We start from the raw sequence: 20,921 nt of genomic DNA, 5'->3' as shown, positions 1-20,921 counted from the left end.
CAAAGCTTCAAACATGAAGTTGATCAGTAACCCAAGGGAGACACGCTCGCAGTCCAAGCCCTTTCGTGGCTCCACCTATCAGTACCGTGGTATGAGAGGCTCCTACGACAAGAAAAGGAAATGGTTGCCATCTAATGACAGATGAGGAGGCTCAGACGCCAAGCGCGGTAAGCCTGGCTCAATACGAGACAAGATAACAACAATTGACTATCTACCAAAGTTGCCTTTGTCGATCGTTTTACCAGACAGCCAGAGTGCAAGCCACCTGGGAATGTTTACGTTGAATTGGAAAAAGTTAACAAAGGACAAATTTACGATACAAACAATATCAGGCTACAAGATACCCTTTGTCAGGCAGCCACGTCAGTGGCGCGCACGAGAGACAATTGCGCGCAAGCGGCAGCATCAACTTTTGGAGGAAACAATTCGAACTCTCTTGAACAAGGGAGCTATCCGAGAGGTTGCTCCACAGGCACAGCAATTTGTGTCCACTCTTTCTCTAGTAGAGAAGGGACAGGGGATCGGGGAATTTCGGGGATAAATCTCAAGACCCTGAACACATTCTCCTGGAGATGGACAATACTACAGCGGTCTCATACGTCAACAAGAGAGGAGGGACATATTCCCCAACATTGTCACTGCTGGCACTGGACCTCTGGTCATTCCTCCTGGACCGAGGCTCATCAGTGACAGCTCGTCACTTGTCAGGAATCTTGAACACAGAAGCGGATACAGCCTCCAGGGAGTTGGAAGAATAAAAGCTGGAATACACAGAATGGATGCTGGACACAAATACCTTCAAGGAGATAACACAGCGGTTTTTTTTACGCCAGAAATAGATCTGTTCGCATAGCGCCTCAACAACCAGGTCCCAAACTATGTGTCTTGCTCCCGGATCCAGGGGCTTCAGCAGTGGACGCCTTTCGGCTGGACTGGAGCCGTTGGAAAAGCTTCATCCACCCTCCAGTAGTTCTACTGCCACGTGTTATTCAGAAGATCAGGGAGGACAGGGAGAAAGCCCTACTGAAAGCCCAAGATTGGCCGGGTCAGCCGTGGTATCCACAGCTTCGTCTCATGGCAACGGGAAATCTCTTTCTACTCCCGAGGAGCGACTCCACTGCGGAACACGCTCAAGTTAACTGTATGGCCGATATCAGGAGATCCTACTGTGCAGCAGGGTATTGCACCAAAAGTCATTGAAATTTTGTTAGCCTCGTGGTCCCACTCAACTCAGAGACGTTACCAGGGACCGTGGAAAGTTTGGTGCCAATGGTGTCTTGCTTGTGGACTCTGTCCCTTCTCTGCTCCTGTTACACAGGTCTTATCCTTCCTGGCGGAGGTATCTTCCCAAAAGCGTCTGGAGTACAGAACGATTGCTGTTTACAAGTCAGCCATATCACAGGCCCATCACCCCGTGGAGGGGTGCACCCTGGGGAATCTTCCAGTTGTGTCTCGCTTCATGAAAGGAATATTCCGCTCCAAACCACCAATCCCACGTCTATCCTTAACATGGAGAGTTAAACCACTACTGGAGTTCCTGGCTACGCTGGAACCCCTGGCAGAGCTAACGCTTAAGCAGTTAACCTTAAAACTGGCAACACTATTGCCTTGACTTCAGCAGCACGCACTCACGAACTAGTAAAGCTCGACCTGAATGCAGTAGTTAAGAAGTCTACCTTGTAAGAGTTCCACTTGTTATCAAATGTGAAAACTTCAAGGCCGTGCCATCCTCCTAGGAAGATCTATCTCCAAGCTTACTAGGATAACCCGAGCATTTGTGTCCTTAAAGCTTTGGAGGCTTACCAAGAGAGAACTAAGGCGCTCAGAAAATCATTGCAACTGCTTATTTCTTATGTTAAACCGAATGTGGCTATATCTAGCCAGACCTTGTCTAGATGGTTACAAATGACTATGCGCATGGCTGGTATTGATAGATGTTTTACCACCCACTCGACAAGAAGTGCTTCTACTTCCTCAGCAGCACAGGCTGGCCTCTCGTTGGAGACCACACTAGAAGCTACAGATTGGGCATCGGCAGAAACGTTTGAACGTTTTCACCATAGATCCTCGGGCAGAGAGGAGTTTGCCACAAGAGTTCTAGATGCATTGTTAGCTTGAGAATTACGATTGACTTTGTTTTGTGACAAGTTTGATCCATAACCCCAGAGAAAGTTGGGTTTTTATTGTTAGAAATTTTTGAATAGTTTCATAGTTTAGAGCTGACTACATTAAAGTCCTTTCAGTTTGAGCTGAATTATGGTTTTAGGAATCGAATACCACATTCATGTCTGTAACTCTTTGAAGTCTGCATATGCATTGTGAGTATCAGTTTTTGATGCATGGATACATATCTTTTAACATGGATATTTTCTTATCTGATTCCATCCCTGGATTATCCATGTTTTCCATCCCTTTTGGCCTTGTACAATAGCCTTTCTTCAAGATAATAGTTTTTGCCGCTCACTGCTTGAATACGAAAAGAATTCTCTCTTAAAGTGCTAGTCTTATGAAAATGACACCGTAAAATCATACCTTTTTTGTGGTTCACATCAACGAATAGATCGTATAGTTTACCACTTAACAAAAATTGGATCCAAAAAGAAGCTTTAGGGGAATTGTACAGGCCCGCAAATGATCCCAGGACTGCAAATGATCCCAGGACCGCAAATGATCCCCGAAGAGGACCGCAAATGATCGCGCAATAATATACGGAATGGTTTGGAGTGGGGGAATCCTCAACATGGAAAATTATTGTGACAAACGTTGCGTTTCAAAATATAATACGATTTACAGTTCTTTTGTTCATCTAAAAAACGGGAAGATAATAATGAAATATGGGTTGTATGCAAGCTGTATCACAACTTTCAAGATGTATATATGTTATGTATCTGTATACATTTAACATGTTTTTGAAAAATCTCTTCAATTCTATGATAAAAGATCTTATGCTTGGGCTTCCTTTGTTGACATGCTTGCAGTGCTACGAACTGTCAGTGTCAACATGGTTCGAATACTTGCGACTGTTTTGCTCTTAGTTCTAATAATTTCAAGAGGATTTGCTGGGGATGATGACAATGAAAAAACCAAAAAAGACTTTAAAAAGGATAGAGAAAAGAAAGAGGTAGGTTCATAAGTCGACTGAAGAAAATATTCGCATTCCAACTCAGTTGTGGTAGCTCGCACGTGTTTAAAGCAAAAGTCTTTCAGCTTTAATAGTCGTTGAAATGAACTATTGTGGCTACTATTATAAATAGCTAGGATGCATAAAATTTCTGAAGAAACAATACAACCCACGAATAGAGATTGGTTTACAGCTTATTTTAACATGAAACCGATCTAAACACATTAAACTCATAGAAAGCAAAGTGAATTATCCATTAACCCGCTTAGATCAACGAGGTTCATAAAGTTCATAAGGGCTCCCTGTGATTGCACCTGAAAGAACACGTTTCAAATTTTTGTTGTTTTGACATTTGATCACCGACACTTGACTTGTTAATTGCTAATAATTTTTTGAATGATTTTTCTTGAAACATACGTCCAATTTACAATCGAAACATGTTTCATTTTTCAGGTTATAACGAGAGAATTTTAACCAATGTTTTATAGATCAAATGTTAACGATTTAGAAAACTCATGAATAATTCATGAAGAAAACACAATAGAAATCATGACCATGAAGGTGGTTTTATATCTGACAAAGATTCGTCTTCATTTGCATAAACTTTAACTTGGATTTTCTCTATCAAACTTGGTTCATTTCGTAAAGAAATCGGTACATTATGAGAACAAACATCATGAGTTTTCTAAGCCGTTCAATAATCTCGCAGATCGTGTTTTATCGGGTCTAAAACCACTCGGCTGCGCCCCTTTTTTGCAATTGCGTTCATAACTAGACCCTTTATGTTTTGTTTATCTTAGGTGCAAGTGTACTAAATGTCATCTGTCCAATATTACCAAGCACGAGTGTAGTCGTTGGCAAGAATACCAATGTTGTCGCGGGAAAATGGAAGAACTCGACGACCATATTAGCTGCATTACCTCACATCCCGCATTTGAGGATATTTGTCTAAATACGTGGGTCTTGGAGGTAGCAGCAATTGGTCTGAGAACAAGAAAAAATACTATGTACACAACGTTACGGCATCAAGGAAGAAGAACTGAGTCACAGTAAGCTTATAGCTTTAATAAAAAGGGGATTTGAGTGAAATAAAATGCTATTACTTATATCTTTCCATTTTTAGGAGGGGAGATTAAGAGACTTCCCATCAATTTATCACATGGAATGAAAAGAAGACTAAATAACAATAGAATGCGTTATAAATGTGAATAGTAGTGGTCCTGAATACATGTAACTTATATTTGCAGATTCTTCAGAGCAGTTTCCTACAGACAGTATCAGGTTTCTCTATGAATATGTTGGCCACTCTAGAAGGCAAGTTTTACCATGTTGCGTATACAACAAAATAAGGGAAACATTTCCTGAGGAAAACAACCTTTACCGGGATTTTGAACAAGATCCTGCTGAAGAAGAAGATAGTACAGAAGAGGAAGGTACTGATAAGTAACAATCATGAACAGTAAACAGACAACAGAAATATGTCTTAGGTCTTGTAATATATAATGTAATTTAATGATTTAAGCAGTGTTTGCTTTCATAAATGCCTTATTCTGTTTTGGAAAATGTTGCTTTGATAATAGTGTACTTTTCATATTACAATTGAAGCCTTTTCTCATACTATTATTTTAACAAAACTGCAAGTCATATTTTCATTCTAATATTTATTTATATTTATATCTATATTTTTATAATAATAACTACTACTAGCATGTATTCTCGATACATTTGCTGCACGTTCAGGGCTGTAGCCACAACCTTTTGATTGGTCCGGTTTCTTATAAATCGGTCCAGTTTTCTCGGATAATAAATATTTTCCTTAAGAGGGAAAGTAGTTGTAGTTGTGAACACGGCCCAGTTATAACCGCACCAACCATACAGGTTGCTGCGGCCCTGACTTTATAAATCTTCATTTTAAATAATCCATAATTACTAGTAATAAAAACCAAAGAGTCACAGGGGACTACCTAATACCCCAATATTAGCTTGACCATAAAAAATAAGAACAAACACTGAAATTACTCCAGGTTAACTCAGTGTGGGACACTGGAAAATTGCATTCTTTTTCTTGGGATGGCCTTTAGTAGGTTGCCCACAATTTCTGCAGCATGGAGCCTTTCTTGAAGATGTAGAGTTTGTTGTATTGTTCCTTGGTCTTGTTAACTGTTCAAGTTCTTCATCTACGAAGAAATTAGAGCAAAAATTATATGTCGTTAAAAATTGCATGCCAACAAAAGCGATTTTTCTAGTAGTTTTTAATTTGAACAGCAAGTAACAAGGTATTTACCTGTGCATGTTGGTGGACAGATGGGGATTTCTTTGTTCTTTCTCTATTTGTACTTGAGAATGGCATCTTTCTCATCTTGTTTATCCAACATAGTATGCATGGGTTCAGGGGTATCATCATCTAGCTCTTTCTCTATAGTTTTGAGTTCTTGTCGAGAGATGGACATCAGTTTTCCAAATAATTCGCTGACATAATCTGAAGAAAGAAGGTTGAATAATAACATGACAGCAATGTTGAATATCATATATTATGATAACCAGTAACTGAATATATTTACATTGTTGTACAGCTTTATTTGAAAAATACTACACTGCAATTTAATTCTAACCATAATTGGGTAACACCTTCACTTCTCTGACCGTGGCCTGTCCATCTTTGAACTTCGGGTAGACTATTCGGAGTTTAGGATTACCATGATTATCAATTTTGCTCTATCTTCTCAAGTTTTGGTTAAAGTGGAGAGCTGCCAGTAATGTCCTTAAAACAATAATTGAATTTAAGCATTGGGGTTTTGAAATAGCTGTAGGGTGGCTAACATAACACAACCGGGTTATATAATATATAACATTTTATCATATAATTATCCATAAAATACTTTCTCTTTTTCGAAAAACTGATATTTTCACATGTAAAAATAACATGTTATTTTCACATGTGAAAATATCATCACTGTGGTTACGCCCAAGTGTCTTTGAAATAACTTATTAAGTTGATTGTATGGATAATTATACAATAAACAGAATAGTATGCCAAAAGTATGCTGCGCTCACTCGTGAGAGATATTTTCAACCCTTGAATATAAATTTCATATCTCCGCATGTCCACGTAATTTCCTTTATTTCTTTTTATTTACTACAATATATTATATGATTAGATTGTATGGTTACTAAGACTTTGTTACCTGGCATGCATCCCTGAGTATGAATAAGCAAGCATCTTAGGAGAAAATTGGTTCACGACTGTTAATGATTTACCAGTGATTATGCTCGTATCACATAACCGTAATCGGATAGTTTGATTTGGGTGATAAGTTGATGTAGCGTGTCGAAGGAAAGTTAAACTAAGAAAGAAGCTCCTTAGAATATTAACTAATTTGCTATCCGGCCAAGTAGCACAGAGGTATATAACTCATTATGTTTAGTTCTCCTACAAGAAATTATCAATATTATTATTCAGCATAAACTTCCTATAGTTGGCTGAGCATTCATTTCTAAGTATCGCTAGACCACGTGTTGCATAATCATTCCCTAATCAAGCACATTTTTTCTATTTGTAAGCGGTTTTAACTAATACAGATACTTTATTGTATTTTACCCAGTCTTTCCGTGATTCTAATAAATGCAGTGATTGAATGATGGAATCTCAGTAAGTGATTTGCTGTTCTAACACGGCCAACCCGGGGAAACTCGAAAGATTGTCCCAGCCGTAACAACGACAGAATGAAATCCTTCAAGGCCACTGGTCTGAGCCATAGGGGAGGTATTCTTGATTCCTTTGACTAAACTTGGCTTTTCCAAAGCTTCTGATAGCTTTTCATAGGCATCTGAACCTATAAAAAGTTATTGTAAAAACAAAATTTAAATTTTGCAATAATTATTATTGACCTAGATACATATTTAGATGTGCAAAATAACACTTTTATTTTGATGTGCAGTTCATATACAAAAATAACTTACGTTTGTTCATCCATACTGGTGGTTTGTTGTATTTTTCATGATTGCACTTGTTAATCAGGTTATTTGGTAGATTGGTGTGTTCGTTGATTACATGGAATAGGAATGCATGAAACTACAACAACTGCTCCCGTTTTTACTGGAGTTGAAGTTACTGACCAGTAAAAATGTTTTACACATGCTTTTTTCCATTTGTTTATAATTTCACAGCCTTTTTCTTTTCCCAGCTTTGTCAATACGTTCTGGATTTCTGTGAACAATGTAAACAATAAGATTTACTTTGAGCAAACAAAAATATATACCGGTACTGTATTTTACACAGTGGTGCAAAGATTTGAAGTTTGTCTTTGAATAGTGAATATATTCCACGTGTGAGGGCAGCGAACGATTGAAACATTTCCAACAGGAAAAGATAAACTTCGTTATCTTTTCCACTTGTTCAAGGGACGGTCAGCGGTCGCAGAACAAGATGGAGGTGCTTCATCGCGCTCTCGAAGTTTGGATGTAAATTTGACTTTAATTTACTACTTAACTACGACAAACTTCCTTTATGAACGTATATTCGTATATTTATTTCTTATCGTCATCATGCCTTGTGAGATTCGTCATCAAATAGAAGAAATTTTGAAAGAAAAACTTGATCCTCTGGTAAATCAAATAGATGAACTCAAACAGAAAGTTGACGAAGTAGATCGGCAAATATGAAAGTGCAGCAAATTCAATGAAGAATAATGAGTCAACATTAAATGAAACCGTTAACGAAAGGAAAATCCTGAAATCGACAATCCATCAGATCGAACAAAAGCTAGCAAACTTAAGTGACAAGCTCAACGATCTCGAGCGATATGGCAGAAGAGATTGCTTAGAACTACATGGTATTCCTCAGACAGAAGACGAGGTTACTAATGACATTGTGGTAAAAGTTGGTGAACTCATTGGAGTCTTAGAAGAAGATGACATTTCAGTCAGCCACCGGTTGCCAGTTAGTAATAAATACAAGGGATCTAGAGCAAACCCCTCAATAATCGTGAAATTCGTGAAAAGAGATAAAAAGGAAGAATTCTACGCATCAAGGAAAGACCTGAAAGGTTACAGCACTGAGGACCTTGGTTATAGTGCAGCAAATACAATTTATGTCAACGAAAGAAGCATTGAAAACGAAGAAAAATCTCAAGTTCAAATTCCTCTGGACATCAAACGGCAAAATATATCTGCGAAAAGATACAGATAGTAGAATTATCCACATCAAAAATACAGAAGTACTCAAAGGACTATTAATAAGATAAGTAGTTTCATCTCAGTAATTATATTTGATATAAACTAATTCTACTATCTTAACGAACTGTCCTAATTGCCCAGTTTTGTCTGAAAGAACTGGAGAACTATTAGATTTAGTGGATAATATACCAACCCTCTCCATTACTTCTGAAAATGCAGATTTTTCTTATCTAGCAGATTTGGATATTGATATGAATTTACCATTTGATACAAACTTCAGATACTATAGCCCTCATGATTTCCACAGTGATAATGATATCAACGGTTGCTCATCAAATTACAAAACATTCTCTGCACTTCATTGCAATACAAGAAGTTTGGCTGCCAATTATGATAATCTTGTACAAATGCTTTTTGATTTAAAATTCTCATTTTCTTTAATTGGTCTTTCTGAAACTAAATTAAAATTTGATAAGGATCCTCTGTCTAATACTGACATAGACGGATATGAATTCGTTTCCCAACTAAGTCATTTAAATGCTGTTGGTGTAGCTTTCTATATAAAAGATGGACTAGATTTTAGCATCCGTTCAGAAATATTCCTATCAGAGCCTGAGTTTGAAGCTCTCTGGATTGAAATTCACTCTAAGAATCAATCAAATCTATTGTGTGGAATTATATATAGACATCCAAACAGCAATACTGATAAATTTTTGGACTACTTGAATTCCACAGTTGAAAAGATACACCAAGAGAATAAACTTTGCTTAATAATGGGAGACTTTAACATTGATTTACTGAAAATAGACTTACATGTAGATTCAGAGAATTTCATTAATACACTTGGCTCTTACTTCTTCCAGCCACAAATTTTGCAACCGACAAGAATCACTAGCCATTCTTCAACACTTATTGACAATATTTTCTTCAATTCCATAGAACATAATATCATAAGTGGTAATATAGTATATGATCTCACAGATCATTTACCTAATTTTATTATTTTTGACAAGCCTATGAATTAAAGATCTAGGGGAAATGTTCATAAAAGAAATTATTCTCAACTAAACAATTCCACATTGATCGATGAAATTTCATCAATAAATTGGCTGTCAGTATTCCCTCCTGAGATTGATCCATCTGAAAGTTTCAGTTGTTTTCACAATAGAGTATCTGAAATAGTTGATAGGCATGTACCAATAAGAGAACTGTCCAGGAAAGAAATAAAATTCAATTCAAAGCCCTGGATAATCCAAGGAATCAAAATATCTATTCATATCAAAAATAAATTATATTGTAAATATTTAAAATCAAAATCCACCTTCTATCACATAAAATTTAAATTGTACAGAAATAAATTAAATCATTTGATAAAAATAAGCAAAAGAATGTACTACAATAACTTCTTTCTTGAAAATAGTGATAACACAAAGAGAATTTGGAAGGGTATTACACAAATTATTCCATCAAAACATAATAAAAACAAGAGGACTGTATCTAAAATTATTGAAAATGATGTTGAAATCACTGATCCCAAAAAGATAGCTAATGCTTTCAATAGTTACTTTGCTAACATTTTTTTCTGATTTCAGTGTGACACAGTTGTCACACTGTAAATTAGGGGAAAGAGGTGTACTTGATGATGATGGCTCTATTGTAGTTTCAGGAGTAGTTAGAACAAAAGTTATGGGATCAGATGATGCGCGAGTCGTAGGTACAGATATCTCATTTGAATGAGTGGTTGTTGGAGATGCTGGAGTTGGAGGTTGTGAAAGGGTTGAAGCATTTGAAGAACAGGAAAACGTTGCTATTTTCACTTCATTCAACATAGGTACTTCAGTTGGTTTTGCTACAGATGGTTCAGGGTGTGCACCTGTAAGAGAGGAGACAGTTTGTTGATTGTGGCTTGGATTACAGGCACCTAGTATTAGATAAAAAAATATGGACATAATGAGTAAGGTTATTATTACCTGTAGATAAATTATCAACTGAAGAGTGTGTACTTGCTTCGTGTTCTAATAAATTCTCCTTTAGAGCCTATAAATATACAGAAACAGATGCACTAGATTAGTAAGAGCAATACAATAATGGCGTTTAACAGCCAGTTGTATATTTCGAACGTGGATCGGTAAGTAACAATTCATCCAAAATAAATCCTTTGCTGAGGACTGCCACGAGGACGAGAGGTCCTGGGTTCTTTTGTGATGATAGAAGCAAACATGGCGTCAAATGCACGTTGGAAGAAGTATACCCAAGCAATAAAGGAGAAAAGAAAACTACCATCATGCAAAAAAAGACAAAATAAATTGTCAAAAATATTCACTTGAATTATAATATTCGCGTGGCAGTTCTCGGCCACCATAGTAGTGAGTTCTTGGTGCCTCCTCAGGACTTCTAAAACGAAAAATGTAATAATCAAGCATCGATTTTTGCTTACCAGCTGTCACGATGATGCAGTTTTATCCTGAAAAAGTACACGGAAATCAAAATTTCAAGCTAAATGAAAGACATGCCGCGTGCTATGCGACAAGCTACGGATAGTACTCCAGCTAGAGTGGAGCACAACAGAATATTTGGGTTTCGTCCACCGATGTCGGGAAGGAAAGTCAACCAACCACAAACCGATCGGAGAAGATCAGTTCCTTACAGCAACCGAGGGAAACAACCAGCTTGGTTGAGAGCCTTTGCTTGTCTTTCAAATGCGGGAAAAGAAAGCGTTGCTTCAACAGAGGAAAGGATGAAGCTGACTTAAAGCGGCCTTGGAGAAAAAAAGATAACCTTTCCTGCAGAGGGAAATGCATCCCAAGTCCATAAATGCCTCTTAAATGCTTTCCCTGCCTTGGAAGAGGGTGGTGGATACGAGATATTGCGCACTGGTGATGGGTGATCAAAAAATTTTATTCTCCTACTTATGCAATCAACTGGTTTTTCTGTCCCATACCTTAAAAGTGTATTGGGACAGGCAAAGGCCTATCTCTGGCCTTTGTAGAGAGATATCGTTTTGTCCGCCTCTGAGGAAGAAGCAGAGGATAGATAAGGTGAGAATTTCTGCCAACGTGTTTGTTTATCACACCCACCTACCACGTGCTTTTCGGTTGTATATTGCCTTTTGTAATTTCTTATGCATGTCATATATATTACATATAACATTTCATTAGTAACTTTGATAAGAACTTCACCGTCCTCAAACAATGTAAAACCAAGTTCGCTTGTCTAGTTAATGAAATGCTCTTCATAAAACAAATAACATCTTCTTTAAGTGTCCAATCAGGCTCACTTTAAGTGAAGGTATTCAATTAGTTGAACATGTATGAGGTCTCCCATGAGGATTTACAGAACTTTGTGTATTCAAATTATCACTTCCCCTGCTTTATGACTTTCACTCTTGAAAGTGACGCTGAAGTGCGTCGAAACTTCAAGTACAGTAGTCTTCAATTTTATTTAAAAAATATTTCATTCCTTTTGTATAAGGATGTTGTGGCTACTGAGCCTGTGGACGCCTGCCAAAAGTCAGTTGCATTGACTGCAAAAAGCTCATTAAAATGACAAACATAAGAGAGCACCGAGATGAGTGTCTTGGCGGGTCCTTCCGAGGCATGTAAAGAGACAAGGAAATAAGGTATAAGTAATTTTTTTAGTTAATGATCACTCCCGTACGAAATGAGCAGCGCTGTGAAGCGCTGCAGCTGCACTTCAAGATGTCTGCACAGCGGAAATGCAGCCGATTTACATCCATAACACAGCTAAACTACAGTGAAAGTCATTTTGCAGCGGGCTGTCTAATCGCCTTGTAGCTGAAGACAGCGTTTAGCATCGAAATACAGCCACTTACCAGCGCTGTTCGGCACTGCTAGATAGCTGTTACAGGCTGTGATACTACAAGATCCCATCGCGAGGTAAAAGCCATTTTACAGCCATTTTGCAATGCCTTACTTTATGTTATAATAAATCATTATTACCTGATTTAAATCTTGACGAAAAATAAATCCACCACGATACTCAAACAACTTTTAACGGTAGCTTAATTTAGCGGCGCGGGTTTACTTCGCTTTCTCACAAAAACAAGAAAAATAAAACAAAAACAAAAAAACAGGAAATTTAAAAAATTGGAATTTGTTTTAGAAAGGATAAGTTTTAAACTGAAAAAATATCGAATCTAGTATAAAATATCGGCTTTTTTCTTCACAAACTGAAACTCGACAAGGTCAGCGTGATACTACATGAGATAATGCATTTTACGCGACAACAAACCGGAAATGGACAGATTAGCATACGATACACCCTTGCATGCATGCACTGGTTTTTTACCCTCAAAATTAATTAAATGTTTAGGAAATATTCAACTTCATTGTACAATTTTTACAGTAAACGATTGCGTTGCGTTTACGTATATTCTGACTACATTTTCGGGAGGTCGCGGGTTCTGATACCCGCCGACCGGACCTTTCTAGATCTGCAATTAAATGGTTACATAGACCTTTGCTTGGCTCGGATGACAACGTAATGGCGTACCTAAACTGTGGAATTGAAACCCTGGACGTGACCACAATCGATAGCCTACACTTCATATTAACTACCTCAATCATCTCATTGTAAAGCGCCTTTGGAAAAGTATATATGCAAAAGTGCGCTAAAATTAATATAAATCCATTATCACTGATCATTATCCTCATCATGTAAGTTTCCTGAGCTTAATCTGATTCAACTTTATTCGGGAAACGCGCAGCATACGCAACGCTCTGATCTTTGAATGCCATGAAAACAAGCTTTTCTTGTATTGACGATATGGGTATAACTTGTATGCGACCGGTGCTTTGAACTGCTAACACCTGCATGGCTGTGGCATTGGTCGTGGGGTCTTGAACAAATTCAAAACTGTTCACCTTCTCAAGTATGCGGACCATTGCAAGATTCAGTCTTGAACATGTGCACTGCTCCAAACATGAAAGCGTATGGCTACAGGGAAATTGATATTGAAAGAAAAATTCAATTTGCCCGATGTTGAGGGATCCAGGAACGGAGTCTTGAAAAAGTATTGTGTAACTGTTTCTTGAAGTGAATCTTTTGTATGAAACTGAATGATGAATGGATCCACGCAATTTAGTTCTCTTGAAATGTTTTATCGGTGCCGAAATTGGAGCAAAGCCCAAGTATGCTCCTAAGGTATTTATTTGTTCATGGTCTAGATTCATGTTCAATGGACTACCAAGGGCGAATATATCTTTTTCGATCATGATTTCTTTTGCAACATGTGATGATATTGTCAAAGACTTATAGAATTCTTCTTCCTTAGATTGTGGTGTAAGCTGCGAAGCAAGAGTAGGCAAATACTGATTTATTGCAACAGCAGACACAATCTGGAGGTCAACATTTTGCGTTCCATGAAAAAATTTAAGTAAGATGCCATTGTAATTTTCGAATGGAAAACACGAGTGTGTCCACAAAGGTCCAAGATTTCTTACATCATCGGCTAAGTGCAAGAGAGAATGAACGTTGATAGTTTCTTTACTTTGGGAATAAAGTGCGGAAAACAGGAGGCAAAAGTGTTTGAGTAATTGGTCTGCATGGTTGATTTGATCATAACTTATGCTCTCTCCAAGTAAAATAAAAATTGCTTCACTCAAAAAAATAAAATGGCTGTAGTAATCATCTGGCAAAATGTTTAATAAAACAGCGGGTCCGTAGAATAGAAGAAATGACCGTAATTCCGAAGCTTTCCAGTATTTTCTTTCATGTTCGATTGTTCTTGGGCAACGAGTGATGTCATTAGGGGGCTTAATCTGGGAAAGACGATTATCGACTTCATTAACTTTATCAGATATACTGAAAGATTCTTCTTTGTAGATTGGATTGAACCAGAGGTTGATCAACGACTTTGTCACTCCTTCTAGAACACAGTGCATGTAGTCAACAGCTGTTCCTTTTACTAAGTCGTAATATTTCAATCCTGCAAACCAGCAGGGACCCTTAACTCCTCGTACCAAATTTCCTTGGGCGACTGCTTCTTCAGCGTCGGAAAGCATCTGAGAATGTGTTCTAGGGGGCCCTTTAACGTTGTCTCGTTGAAATGGAAACGCATGCACGTGTCCACCCTTCTTACCGGTCTTCACTGTGCACCCTGGTTGCAAACATTTTGAGCAACCAAACAAACCATTATATTGCATGGCGTTACAAACGCAGGCTTTTGCTGGAAGATCGCAAGTACCGCAAATCAAAAAAGCACGAACTCGAAAAGCATCGCTTCCAGGGCATTTCACCGTAACTCCATTTACTTCAAGTTCTTTGAGGGACGAATGGAATGGTTTCAGATAACTCCACATAGCAGGCTTCGAGGGCCCAAACCATAGCCCAGCTAATATCATATTATCCTTAGAAAAACGTTTTTTTGGAGATAGCTCATTTATAACCAAATAAAGCGGCCAAAGAGCAAAATTGGAAGATTTGAAAACAGGTACGCCATCAGTGTTCCAAGTAAAGGAAACGTTATGAGAATCCGATAATGGTTTTGATTGATCTCGTGATATTTCTTTGTAAATCTCGCCGTCATATATATCAGAAACTACATTTTCCTTTTTAGCACGGTTAAACCTGTATTGAAGGTCTTGGTAGAATCCAATTTTGTCAAACATTCGTCTTATCTGATCGTCTATTGGGACCTCGATGAAGAAAGACGAATTGCCAGTAATTGACAATTCCTTAGAACAAAACGAATTAGGACAATACCGACTACTTTTGTCATTAAGCGGCATGAAGCAGGATGAACAGTACCAGTGAAATTTCAGAGGAGAGGAAAAATGACAAAAATACTTTTTGAGCTTGGTGATAGAAGACAGAGAATTATTCATACAGTGGAGCGATATCAGTGTCAGTATGTCGTTTAAAGCTTCTCCTGATAGAGAATGCCGAAGCACAACTGCCATTATCAAGAGAGCACTAATACCAATTGTTATTCGTGAACCAGGAAATATGGGTTCAGATTCCGAGGTTTCTTTTTTTTCTTCTTTTTCTTCAGAAAGGCGAATTTCCTCGATTTCCTTAGCTAAAAGGTATTCTTCGAACATTTCTTGCTCTTCATCAGTGTGGAATTCAAAAGAGCTGTTTATATCACCCTGGACATTAATCAACTCCTCTTCAAGACTTTCCTTGATTCCCTGTAGATGCTCTTCAAGCCAGGATGGATCAGTTTCTTCTTTAAAGGAATTGGGTTCTCGTGAGAGCTTTTCAGAAAAACTTACTCTATACATGTCCGCAAAATGACTTACTTCTGCTTGCGCTGCTACATGTTCCGAAGACAAAACATATTCCGACTGATCTGACTGTACCTCAGCATATGAGATGTCCATCTGTACTTCACCTTCTTCATTTTCAAACGGCAACTCAGAATCGGCCTGTTCTAATTGTGTTGTCACGGCTTCAGGACGTTCAGGAGCCTCCTCACAGTCAATTTGGAGTTGAAAGCTATAATACATTTCGAAAACAACATTTTAAAACATCAATAACATAACAAGCAATGGAGTTTACCATGATGTTTACCAATATGATGTATTTTGTATGCACTCTCGCGTTTTGTTATTTTTATGAGTTTCCAAGTTTGACAAACTACTGATAATTATAGTGCCGACTTTTACCTTGTTTCCAGTATGGTTTTCCTTTCTTTAGCGCACGTTTCAGAGAGCTCTTCATTGATTTGCTTCGCAATTCCACCAGGTAAACTGTTTGATCCCATTTCAATCGGATCGACTGCTAGCTTATTTCATCTGTACTCTCTCGATCTCCGAATACTTTCGTAATGTTATATATTGTTATACGTTACAATAATTTGACTTATGAGTATTAGGTAAGAAAACTGTACAGAACTTTGTACATTGATAGAAAACATGTGATGCAATAAGGGTCATATAAAATGTCATATACCTCTGGGTGGTCACATTTTCCCCCGTCACAAGATCATTATGTCACCAGTGACATCGTGATCCAGTGACCTTCTTTACCGAATCGGAGATTTGAGTTTGTTGGAAAGAGCGGCATTTTCAAATATTCATTTTTGTTCAGCGATCGCGACTATCGGTTTGTCCAAGGCTTTATTGATTAAAAATGCATGCATTAGTTTATTGGTTGGACGAGAAGCTGTATAGCGTAGTCGACGAAAAGGACATAGTTCTTGGTGGAAATGTAACTCTGAAGGAAGGCACTCTGTGCGAAGTCAAATGGAGGGAAAGAAGAGGACGACAGATCGAAGAGACTTTATTTCAAGCGGAGATAAAATCTGTTTCAGGTAAGCCCGAACCTAGTTCTAATCACTACAATGCGTAACAACGAAATAGTATATAGTACTAAATGTTTCTATATTTACTAATTGTTACTAGTTTTAATATAAATTTTCTGTTTGGTTCAGTTCTGAAACATGAAAATACTACGTTTAATTTCGTACAATTCCATACGTCTGCACGCTTTTTAATTTCGATTATTGACTAGTTTCAAGTTGAATTGTACAATTTAAACATTTTGTACAGTAAATTTGTACTTTTCGACCTTTTTTGGCGCCCATTTTAATGTATGCCGGAAGGTATGTGCCCTATTTTTGCAAAAAATGTATCAGTTGCTTATTTAAGGGTTGACTTTTCAATATATGGATGTGAATTTTTTCTTATTCGATTTTATTGTGATATTTGAAAATTCTTTCTTACTTCAAGTTTATTATAAAATGATCAAGTATTTAGATCAAAGCTTGCATAGATTATAAACTTTGTTAAGGCGGAATATCTTTTACCTTTCAAAAGGCACACCGCACAATCGTTGACAGACATTATACACTACAATGAACATCAACAATATGGTGATGTTATTTTATCTTTATATAATATCTGGAGGAAAGTATCTCGTTACGAAGCTGAATGCTGATATAAGTTTCAAATGATCAATAATTTTTATGTGAGGAATAAGCAAAGAAGTTCAGGGATTTAGTTCTAAAACTTTGAGTTGCTTATGTTGATCAAAATGGGAGAGAGGTTAATATCATTTATGATTTTTTAAATAACTATATATATCCATTGTTCCTTCTAAATTTACCAACAGAAAATAACGAGGAGCTAGAATTACGCTGTGCTGCCCTCGCAGAGCAAATGGCTGCCATTTCTTCCCGCGTTAATGGAAAAAGAAAAAGAAAAAGAACAGAGAAGGCGCAAAATTTGGCGGCAATACCGCCATTGAAAAAAAAGAAAGTAGCAAAAGAAAGTGAAGTGACCAAAGAAGCCACTAAAAAAAAAACAAAAAAAAAAGAGGAACGGTCGCTTGCACTCAACCAGAAGAATGTGGAAATATCTGCCAGGAAAGCCTTAGCCCAACAGTTCTTCGATCAACAACAAACACTGCCCACAAACAACCAGCTCACACCGCCTCCAGATCACCAACAATCACTGCTCACCCAGCGCACACCGCCTTCAAGCCAACAGCAAACACTGCCCTCAAACAACCAGCGCACACCGCCTTCAAGCCAACAGCAAACACTGCCCTCAAACAACCAGCGCACGCCGCCTTCAAGCCAACAGCAAACACTGCCCTCAAACAACCAGTGCACGCCACCTTCAAGCCAACAGCAAACACTGCCCTCAAACAACCAGCGCACACCGTCCTTAGATCACCAACGAGCACTGCCCTCAAACAACCAGCGCACACCGCCTTCAAGCCAACAGCAAACACTGCCCTCAAACAACCAGCGCACACCGCCTTCAAGCCAACAGCAAACACTGCCCTCAAACAACCAGCGCATGCCGCCTTCAAGCCAACAGCAAACACTGCCCTCAAACAACCAGCGGACACCGTCCTTAGATCACCAACGAGCACTGCCCACAAACAATCAGCGCACACCGCCTTCAAGCCAACAACAAACACTGCTCACCCAGCTAACACCGCCTCCAGATCACCAACAAGCATCGCCTCCAAATAACAAAACATTATCACTCCCACATCATGTAACACCGATACGGGCACCAAACGCGCACTCCCACCAGACATTTCCGCCAAACGACCGTGTATCAACGATACCTATTGAACCAGACTACGAAGACGAGGAGGGATTTTCTGGACTTTCATTTGGAGAGCTTCTGCATTCCTCCTTGAATCTAACTAACGGCCACAATGAAAATGACCAGGAGGAATATGAATATGGCAACGGTGATGCCTTTCCTGAAAGCCAAGCTGTTGCCAAGTGTGCCAACTGTGAGCGGTTAGAAAAGAAAATCGAAGAGCTCAAGAAAAATCAAGCCCTAGGTAGTCATTATTTAAATTTGAGTTAGATAAACTGTGCTTTATGAAAATGATATATACAATATTGAATGTTATATGTAGAAGACATGCCGCTTGCACTCAATATAGTTATACTTTCTTTCAGAAATTCCTCCTACAGCGAGAGACTTCTTAATAAACCTTTTAAACATCGGCACACACAACGAATTTGAGGTAAGTGCTTCACTCAATACCTATAGACGCATCAAGACTTCCGCACTAGGCATGCCCATGAAAAAGTGAAATTGAATTTTGTAACACATGCATGAATTATTTTAAATTGTGTATTTCTTGTCAAGCACAATTTTCATTAAATGCTCAAGGTAACTTACCGCTAAGTTAATTCCAAATCAAATATACCGAAATATAACATTTTTTACAAAATACCGTCCCACCTTTTCACCACTTGAGCATGTGCTTTGAGCAGTAGCGCGGAATTCTTGATGCGTGTATATATTATCAAAATTTATTTTTCAATGATTGCATACCAGTATCAGCCTCAAACAAGAGTTTTTAAATACCTTAAACATCTTTTCGACAGAATACTGGTAGTCAATCGCGATTTCCGCCCAGTGAGAGCATGTCTCTAAGTACATGTAACGCCCAAAGTAACCACCATTATTCGCCGGCTCCAGGAAGGCAAGAGCTCTACGAGGGGGCAGGTATATACCTGTCCTCTGTAGAGCTTAATAGCATCCATATGGATGCCGGGAGAAAGCCGTCCGAAGTCCTCAACAGACTTTTAGATTATTTTTTTGATGTGGAAACTTTGGCCGGTCCCCCTGAACGTCTGGACAAAACCATCGTGCGTGCCTGCACAGGTAATTTACTGTAAAGTGTATTTGGAGTGTTTGGCGCTACTATTTGCAAATTGCGTGTTTCGATTCGATTCTCAAATTTCTGCTATTACTAGCAAACTAGGATCTAGGAAGTTGCTAGTTGCGTGTCGCAAGTTGCACGTTGAAATTTGGTTATTCACTGCCGCCAGTCAAGAATATGAAAGACACCGACAGATATAATTGACTGGGGGCAGGAAAAACTAACTTCACAACAAGCCGAGTTCACAGAATTTTGAGAATCAGCTTACAGTCAGACCACCTTAAGCGTGAACACATAGAGATCATGATCAAGACTTTATTTGTGGATTCTTGATTTCATTATTCGATTTGAACATTCATTATTGAAAATGAATCTTCAAAGCCTGGCATATACATAAGCCAAGCATATACACAGCTGAAATGCAAGAGCAATTTTTTGTGTAAGGAATAATATGTAATATTAATGACTTACCTTCTGTTTCCGCTATAAACGAGAGCCTATGAGCCTAGTTAATCATATGTTTAAACTTTTATTATTTTTTTAAATATTGAAGATTTGTTTTCAATAATGAATGTTCGAATCGAATAATGAAATCAAGAATCCAAAAATAAAGTCAATAATGATCCCTACGTGTTCACGCTTGAGGTGGTTTGACTGTAATCTACAAATGTAGATTAAACTCAAATCAGGCCATGGTAGCAACCGGAACATGCAGCTATGATACACAGAATCGTTGTAAGAAAACATCCTATTATATCTTTTTGTATGTTTTAGTATATGCCAAACGACGTGCTTCCGTGTGGAAAGTCGACGACAAAACCGACTTCGCCAAGACAGTCCGAAACAAGCGGGGATCGGCAAAAAGGAAATTCAACAAGCGACTGTTCAAAGTTTAACTCTACAGATAAGAACATTATTTATGTATATAATTTCCGTTATGATATGCATTATACAGTTATATTCCGTATCATTTTCAAAAGCTCTAGTGGGGCCCTAGTTTTGTTAAAAATTATTTACATATACAGAGAACACGCACTAAACCCGTGAACAATAATTAATAGTAATGAGTACTATTTGATACAGAATCTTTTGTTTTCTATACTTTATTATAACTATTATATTTAGTACTAAAAGTTAGCTTTTGTTTTTTAGCACTCTATTCAAAGACTTCAAACTTATACTGCGCCGAAGTATTGTAAATTGATTGTGTGTATATACTAGTATCTTTCAACGAAATTCTCAAAGTTTATTCATACCGGGTTGCAGTGTAAACCAGTGAGCCGATTAATGTGTGCTTAGTACATGTCATTGCCCTATTAAATATTGTGAAAGGACTATAGTCTTGTGTGTGTCTTTCAACACGGCATTTTGTTCAAACAGATCGTGACACGTGCTTCCTGTCTTTCAACTACGGCTTCCATATCGCTGCTTGAAAAATCCTTTTAGCAGCCCTCCCTGGCGTTTTAGCAGCGCTGCAGAATCGCATTTTGGGATGTATTTTTGCTGCCAAGCGCTGCATGTG

General features: G+C 38.0%; 1 protein-coding gene, 2 long non-coding RNA genes and 1 pseudogene across 5 annotated transcripts in view; 1 reads left to right on the top strand and 3 right to left on the bottom strand.

Annotated features, from left to right (window-relative positions):
- The first annotated feature begins 1,074 nt into the window (after positions 1-1,074).
- Positions 1,075-2,118, top strand: LOC148911575 (uncharacterized; annotated as a pseudogene).
- Positions 2,119-4,761: 2,643 nt separating this feature from the next.
- LOC116287991 (uncharacterized) lies at positions 4,762-8,347 on the bottom strand. Of its 3 annotated transcripts, XR_004196132.2 has the most exons (5): positions 7,082-8,347; positions 6,720-6,954; positions 5,734-5,882; positions 5,406-5,600; positions 4,762-5,298 (listed from the first exon to the last, which is right to left on the bottom strand). It is a non-coding gene; the product is annotated as an uncharacterized LOC116287991 (long non-coding RNA). The 3 variants fall into 3 exon arrangements; XR_004196133.2 differs by lacking the exon at positions 6,720-6,954; XR_016119615.1 differs by lacking the exons at positions 4,762-5,298; positions 5,406-5,600; positions 5,734-5,882 and having other exon boundaries at positions 6,553-6,954.
- A 1,401-nt stretch (positions 8,348-9,748) lies between these two features.
- Positions 9,749-20,921, bottom strand: part of LOC148911573 (uncharacterized) — a 52,200-nt gene continuing 41,027 nt past the window's right edge. Inside the window, exons 4-5 of the long non-coding RNA XR_016119613.1 lie at positions 10,267-10,333; positions 9,749-10,169 (exon numbers count right to left, since the gene is read on the bottom strand). This is a non-coding gene — a long non-coding RNA (uncharacterized LOC148911573). The remainder of the gene's footprint in view (positions 10,170-10,266; positions 10,334-20,921) is intronic.
- LOC148911574 (uncharacterized) lies at positions 12,988-16,022 on the bottom strand. The gene is made up of 2 exons (XM_089029120.1): positions 15,925-16,022; positions 12,988-15,754 (listed from the first exon to the last, which is right to left on the bottom strand). Exons 1-2 carry the CDS (start codon positions 16,020-16,022, stop codon positions 12,988-12,990), a joined length of 2,865 nt encoding a protein of 954 aa, XP_088885246.1.

This window comes from Actinia tenebrosa, unplaced genomic scaffold (genome assembly GCF_029948245.1).
Source record: "Actinia tenebrosa isolate PJP-AT-01 unplaced genomic scaffold, QUT_ActTen_1.0 PGA_scaffold13__45_contigs__length_12533684, whole genome shotgun sequence".
Lineage (NCBI taxonomy): Eukaryota > Metazoa > Cnidaria > Anthozoa > Actiniaria > Actiniidae > Actinia > Actinia tenebrosa.
This window is presented reverse-complemented; position numbering and strand designations above follow the sequence as displayed.